Consider the following 7,739-nt stretch of genomic DNA (forward strand, 5'->3'; position numbering starts at 1 on the left):
ACGACTAAAACGTCCGCCGGACGTCTTGGTCGTCCGGACGTTTTAGTCGGTTACAAACGTACCCAGTACCCACGCACTAATTTTGTCGTGTACATAACACTGTTCCACAACATATGACTTAAAATAATTTACGCAGCTGAGTCAAACATGGCAAAAAACTCTCAGAAATAAAACGAACTTTTGCAGGTGTATTCGCAGAGAAGTCTTCATAGTTTTTACGTGGTATACCGGTGCCAATTCGATAAAACAAAGTACTTGTTTAATTAACGAGAGCTTTGCTCAGCCGGCACTGCAATCCGTGTATCTTTCGATGCCCACAAGCATGTGGACTTTAGTGAAATCGATTTCCCTGGTTTTTCAGGCATGTCTTCCCTTCATAGTTTTCTGTTAATGATCGCCACAATCCGCTCGTTGTCCTCGTGTTATCGTTTGGATATGTTTCCCAGTTTGTAATTTTAACGAGTGCCTGCGCCTTGTATTAGCATAATTTTATTTCCTTAACATATAATGGTTTCCACAATACTATGGATGCATCAACCACATACTCTGACCACTATCACACTAAATCTTGCGATAGCGGTGTCGAAAACAAAAATCTCTTCCGTATGATCAAAAGCAACGCTTGTAATTTGTAAACTCGTGCACCGAAGCCTTAACATCATAAGTTGCGAACATGGTGTAGAAGCAGCAGAAGCTATGCCGAGATGATATGAATGTCATCAGAATACCCATCCGGAGGTTACGTTGGAGGTGACCGCACAGGTGAAGCTCGTACTGTTGCTGCTGGCCAGCTCCGAGAAAACTAGAATGCAGCTGGTCAGACCGATGGCGCCCTGCGAACCACAACAGTCCTCGGACATGGTGCCATGACAGTACAACATGGTACAAAAGAAGTGGTGATTACGGTATTAAATTTAACAAACTTCTATATTTGTTGAAAATTCTATTAAAATTAGTCATCGTGAATGTGTAACGTAATGCCTGATCGTTTGCAAAAAGTGCAGCTATTCCTTATAGGGCGAAAACCTGATTCAGTGGGTGTTTTTGCCATCCCATGTATGGTACATAAAGCGGTGTCGGTATTAGTAATTCGGAAAATGTCATGCATGCATAATTAACAATATGTGTGTGTTGGTTCGTTGTAAGGCATTAACAGTCAGTATTTACCCAACATACAGTTAGGATTTACCCAATATGTAGTTTATCAAGATTACTCGATAATAAAAAGTGTGGAAGAAGGGTTCAACCAGAGCGCATGAATCCCAAGCACTGAGCTAGAACAGAAATTGATAATCCCTTTTTCACGATCAACATTGCTGTACGTCGTAGCAGATGCGTTTGGTTTTTACGGCGTTTCATCCGCATAAAACCTTACTGAACCCACCTGGAGTGCGGCTTCCCTGGACACTGTAATACCAGCTATTGTGAACCCAGGCGGGTAGTCTTTGACAGACTGCATATACAACCACAATCGACGGATGGTCGTCGCAGCGTCGTGCGGATCATTTATACGGAGCACAATGTTGCACTCTTGCAGGTAGACATCGATAGCTGGAACGATTAACTGGCCCTGCAATTAAAAAAAAATTTATTCACCACTTGCTTCTTTCATAAGATTACGCTCTTGATTCAACATAGCGATGATTTACCTGTTCGACAGAAAACACACGCGAAACAGTTAGAACGGACAACACAGTTAGCGTCTCGGCTAAGGTCACGATCGTGCTGCCGGCCGCCTCACCACAGTTGACGTACTGTCCACTGATATTAAACGTGGCAATAACTGACCAGCCTAGCACCGCAATCAGAGTGATACCGGATATAATGGACAGGGAGTTGTCCAGCTCCTTCACCAGAGAACTTATTCTTTTATGTTGAGCAACACACTCACACATTCGACTATCAGAAGTGGTTGCGTTTAAGGAGGTCCGCCTGTGTAATAGCCCCACGGTCTGAAATTGTCTTGATTATTTTACACTTAGGGTAGTTATTAACTGATGGTACGCGAATGCATAACTAAATCATAACGATTCAATTTTTAAATTGAAGAGAAGGCCCATAATGACGACAGAGACCTTCAGATAGATAATACTTTTGTCTGTCACTTAATCACGGAGTTCGGCTGCTTCGTTCTTGTGTAAACTTCTGACATTTTCGAGCACGTTAATTTTTTAAGGCATCGTTTTTAAATTGTATCCACAAAATCTCAGCGTAAGTAATCTTCAGCACTCCATACGTATTCTTAATGTATCTCCCAATTTTTCCACATGTTACTCATTGTACATTTCTCAGTACAATTAATTGTGAAACACACTAATATATGCAAAAACAAACTCACGATAAAAAGCAACGATTCGAATTCGCTAAAACCGCAAGTGAGTTTGTGAAGTGAATTCATTATATGTGAAATGATCCCACTGGGATCATTTCGGGTAAATGTGGCTTAGTGCACTGGCTCGCATGGCGTGGTTTACGTGTTTCATACGCACAAACTGGTAGGATGCAAGAAGGATACGTAGGAGATACTGTCAGGTTATGGTGCGCGATATTACGGATATATCACGCAGCTAAAACAACCTGCCGTCCAATAAAGTTTAAGAGTACTTGTATATTAAACGTGCACGAAAACTGGTCTACAGTAGATCTACAGTAGTTATACGCTAACTGGTGCACTTACAATGGCCAAAAGAGAAACAAAACCCACGGCAATGCGCTTACTTAGGTCGAACATGTAAACGGTACCCGAGTATATACTATTAAAAACGGTCAAAGCGGTCGGAGAAGCGCTGGGAAAATATAAATCTCCAAAATAGACAGTGCTAATGTTGAAAATATCACTGTGGATCACACCAGAAATCAGTGCAACCTTTGCGACTGCAAACGCCAGAAGATAAGCCACCGTAAACAGAATTAGGCAAATGCGATCACTTGTTATTAGGTACTGGCCAAATTCTCGATCCAACTGCTGCATGATGAAGACAAGCTTTTGCCTGGCCAGGTAAAATGTAATAAAATACGGCAGCTCAATAATACATAACAAGCCGTTTATAAATCCAAGTGCAATTACTGGGAAGCGCGTCGCCGGGGCGGTGTACAATCTGTAGGTGTCATAGGCATAGAAAAAACTGATAATTACCACCAGCGCTGCCCATAAAAGAGTAACTATCTGCGCGAATAGTGCCAACATTTTATGTTGGATGGCTGGATAAGGGCAGAGTCCCGTAGCTTGCAAGAAAGCCATCCAGAATTTCGTAATTTTCCACACCACAGTTGCCGGCATGGGCTTGTTCATGCTGTCGTTAATGCTGTTCCGTCTAGTTGAACGTCACGTTTTCAAAGAATGTTTGTGAGCAATAGGTTCGTTAATAATTTTACACTCTTCCAACAAGAAAAACACACGAGTGAGACTTTGGAAGCTGGTTCCAGATGTAATGGTGCAAATGAACATGAGGTAATATCTCCGTATATACGCTACCGGCGGTTGGCAGGTATTATAAAATCAGACAGCTGTTTCTCCGGTATTCGTCTGCTGCCGTATTTTGTGAAACGACAATTGATAACAAGTGCTACGACTTTGCGGGGTGCACCCAAGACTCCCCAAGGAAGCTCCCTAAGGGAGCGCGTACTTGGGGAGTTTTCTGTCCATCAGTGTTTATCGGAAGCGTTTCGGTATGCAGTTGCCCTTGAGCGAGCTATTTATTTGTATAGGATCCCGATTGGTTAACGGTCGAACACTGAGAAGAATTAACTGTACTTGATTTGGAATACTGTAGGTTACATAATCGAATAAATTTACTGATATGTTATCATAGACGTAATTTTGCTCTAATTTAAGAGCTCGACTGCTAACAGTTTTTTTAGGAATGCGGAAGTGACCCGTAAAATGTCCAAAACATATTTTATCATCGCACAATTGGTGACCCTGGGCCAGGATAGCAAGTGCATGCCCTACGCGGAAGGCTAGCATGTGATCTTTCCGAAAATTTTACCAGCATTGCAGCTACTACATTTTCCAAATAATTTTCTGAAAATTAATAAGCGAAATTTGGCCTTTACTGTATTTCGATGTTTGCAGAAACCAGTAGGACTCAGGATAAGGTTGTATAGCATGAGATGCTGACGTTATGTTCAAAGACCGCCCAATAAATAAATATGTTAGCGAATTCACCTTCTTCTTCCTCATCGGAAAGGAATAGCGAAGTAGATCGAAAGAGTTTTTAGAAGTCCACGGTGCAGATGTAGCGCAACTGTATCACTCGAATTACAGCTAACAACGAACACTTTGGGGACCGAAAAAAACCGATTTGACCACAATATGCGGTTAATGTTATCTATCTAATTTGCCTCTGATCTTTTCCGCGCTGTCATGGCGCATGAGCGCATACTCGTGAGGGCACAGATGGCAATCGAAAGGTAACGGGATGCTGCAGTGGAAAGCATTCTTCCACACCCGGCTCCGCCACCATCCTCTCTGTTCTCACCAAATAATCCGATCGAAGAACCGCCGGCGTACAGGAAGTGGTAGCACAGCACGAAGCGGATCTCTGTCCGTCATTTGCGGAAGTAGCATAATTATGATAGCAACGGACACCGCAATAGGAGCCGGGCCGCTGCTCTGGCTTTTCTCGGGAAGCTGGTTCGAAAGAAGAGGACCGTAACTTATCAAAGAACCGTTCTGAATAGCGTTATAGCAGCCGACTGTCAAATATTATATTAAGTTCTGCTGGAATGTTGGAGAACGGTTCTAATTTGGAATATTTAACGAATTAGCATTCTTCTGCTATTCACAGATTCGAAATCGCTGTATTTTATCATACTTCATGTACACATATACCGATATTTAAAAAACAAAATCTGTCAGTCGCTTCACAGTTCAATGCATACGTACACCAAAGCATATGCGATATAAAAAAGCTGTAACTTACAGAATTTTTTAAATACACTAACTGAACCGATAACATTATTACAAAAAATGTTAAAATTAAGATAAAAAACTCTTCGTATGGAACAAAACGCGCACAATCACAAAGACTGGTAACCTGATAAGTCATTTCATATTTCGGCATATTTCCTAAAGCAAACAACAGATCGTTTTGTCTTCTTCATCTTCGAAGCATCCGTCCAACGCTTCGAAAGTCATCTTGCTCAGGGCGGAAATATCCAGTTGGCGCGGATCCACACTATCCCATCGCTGTGGATTGTCAGTAAGGTTCAAACTGTTGAACCTGAACAAAACATGCGATCTGCTATGTTGTACCTATATCATAAAAAATGACAGTAAAATCTGTCTATATTGCATTACTCACATTTTCAGGAAGATGTGAACACGGGTCCATTGTTCCGGATAGGACAACATTCGTACCCAGCGCGCATAAATCGCGGAGACCTTCTGAAAAACACGATGAGTAATCGCCGGGCAGTTGTCGTTGGCTGTGGATAAAAAGCGTCGGCACTGCTCAGCAGCCGTTTCCGTGGAGCGGAAGCGCATGAACGGAACGACCACTGCTGTCGGAGCGTCAACCTCAAATACCCTGCGTAATAGTAACCTTTCCCGCTTCATTAAAGGTGGAACGTGGAAGTTAATGTAGATGAAGAGAATCTTCAAAGATGATCCGACAATGGCTTCTGACGCGGTGTAATTGATCAGCAGCAGTTCCTCACAAACCGACAAAAAATCGGTCAACATGTGGCATTCGAACTCCTCGCTGGGGTCGTTGCAGCTGGTTACCAAGGAGGAACACGCTGGTGGACCCAACGTGGTTCCGTTCATTACGATGACCCGGGGTACACGAATGCCTTTGACGCCTAACAACACTCTAATCTCCGGCAAATTCTCCTCAACGTTAAAGCGGAAATTCGGGAACGAGCCCGGCTTTTCAATCTTCCAGAATATTATATTGTTGGCTGCCGGTTCCTCAGGGTACCGATTATGCCGCAGAGCATCCTTGTGCACTTCAGCACAAATCAGAATAACTGTGTCGACATCCGCGCGGACAAACACTCGACAGCCGACAGGGAAACGAAACTGATCTTCCACCTCCGGTCCATGTTTCCTTTGGCAAAGGAAAAAAAACTTCATCGAAGCTCTCTTCCCGGTCATATCGACAACGGGAATTACACGCTGCACCAGGGTATAAATTCTATCTGCCGCATTTTAAGCAGGAATGTGGGCATGAAATCCTGATTACGCAACAGATGCGCTTTGGAGAAGCTGATAACGTGTTTTTTGAACAGAATCCAATTCGATCTACCGAAGAAACTGTAACCGGGCCTTGGAGGCCGCCAAGAGAACTGCGTAAAATGCACAAGGTGATTGGACGCGGTCTGTGCATTCGGCTCCGCTACACTTTGCTTATCCAGACATTCCACACTGACGATGTAGAATAAGTGGGGATGGCAGTAGCGCACCTAGATAATCCCCTGTATTGCTGCCGTCAGCCGGCTGGCGCATGACGTTATGGCTATACATGGCGCTTATGTACCGCGCCAGATTTAGCCATATGTACTGCCGTAACGTCACACTCCAGGCGGGTGACGGCAGCAATAGAGGGGATTATCTAGGTGTGCTACTGACATCCCCTCGTATATGATCCAGAATGTGGAGGAGGGTTGCCGGACGGAACACCAGGGGATCAACTTCCTCATCACGTAGTGCCACGGGCATCAGAGCGGTCCTCGGTTGCCGGACAGTAGAAGTGGTGAGGAAATACGTGCCGAGAATGGATCCACTGGGCGCAGATTGTGCGGGCATCGAAGCCAATAAAAAAGTTATCGCCTTCGATGTCCTACATATATCCCAGCCACCATTGCTCGTTGGCACGGTGCACCAGCACCGTGTTCCCTAGTTGACTTTGCGTGCTCCGGAATGCCGTAGACGACGGGGTGTTGCGCTAATTTCTGCCTACGGAGACCGAGTCTCTGGCCATTGTACCAAATTAACAGCCCTGTTGGTCCATGCTATCAAAAGCGATCACGAACGTTAGATAGGACCCGATCAATGGTGCCGTTAGAGTAATCTGGCTGAGTGTTGGTAAGTCACACCGCCATTGCCCGACGTCATATATAACCAAAAAGAAGCCTTATTGTCCTGGCCTGCTTTAACTAACAGTTAAAATAACTAGGCATACAACAAAACGGCTTATACTATAAAAGACCATAACTTAATATTGTAAGAAAGGGCGCTACATTTTGTCTGCTGCAGACTTCTTCCGTGGTGCTTAGTGCTCATGCGGCGGTCGCCGGTCTCCCGTGGATTTGTAGCGAAAACGGCTGTATGTGTATAAGAAACTCGTGCGACTGTATGCTTTCCGGCGTGCTGCTGAAATAATTTTAGCAGCACGCCGGAAAGCGTTTGCTAGGCTGCACTAAGAATAAAATTATGTTGAAAATATTGAATATCGATCTCTCACCTGCGCTGGGTAAATGTCTTGAGGGGAACCGCATGACTTACTACAGCCGGACTTTGTGCTGTGCACACTGCACACGTTTACTTGTTTGTACCCGTATATCCGACTGCGCCGGGTTCGGCGTTGTAATTATACGGTATAACCACCTTGTATCGACTATCGAATGTTCCTAACTTCCACAATTTTCACTGTCTTAGATACGCATAGGTACGTGTTGTCGAAATGCGTCTTACTTGTTAGTCAATTCCTTCAAGCGCGATAATATTCCCACAAAAATCTGCACTATATCTGATATCAAGAAAATAATAAAACTTCTGTTTTCTAGTACTTAGT

The 7,739-nt window shown here is 43.9% G+C and overlaps 1 protein-coding gene across 2 annotated transcripts; it reads right to left on the reverse strand.

The window, feature by feature from the left end:
* Positions 1-4,811: 4,811 nt before the first annotated feature.
* On the reverse strand, positions 4,812-7,351 carry LOC129591108 (uncharacterized). 2 transcript variants are annotated; one of them, XM_055486640.1, is made up of 4 exons: positions 7,186-7,351; positions 6,575-6,957; positions 5,307-6,370; positions 4,812-5,225 (listed from the first exon to the last, which is right to left on the reverse strand). In XM_055486640.1, the coding sequence occupies exons 3-4, from the start codon at positions 6,098-6,100 to the stop codon at positions 5,072-5,074; spliced, it is 948 nt and encodes a 315-aa protein (XP_055342615.1). In that variant the 5' UTR covers positions 6,101-6,370; positions 6,575-6,957; positions 7,186-7,351; the 3' UTR covers positions 4,812-5,071. The 2 variants fall into 2 exon arrangements, with proteins under 2 accessions (XP_055342615.1, XP_055342614.1); XM_055486639.1 differs by having other exon boundaries at positions 5,307-6,408; positions 6,575-7,351.
* Between the last annotated feature and the right edge of the window lie 388 nt (positions 7,352-7,739).

The sequence above is a fragment of the Paramacrobiotus metropolitanus genome, unplaced genomic scaffold, assembly GCF_019649055.1.
Source record: "Paramacrobiotus metropolitanus isolate TYO unplaced genomic scaffold, Prichtersi_v1.0 Parri_scaffold0000044, whole genome shotgun sequence".
Taxonomy (NCBI): Eukaryota; Metazoa; Tardigrada; class Eutardigrada; order Parachela; family Macrobiotidae; genus Paramacrobiotus; species Paramacrobiotus metropolitanus.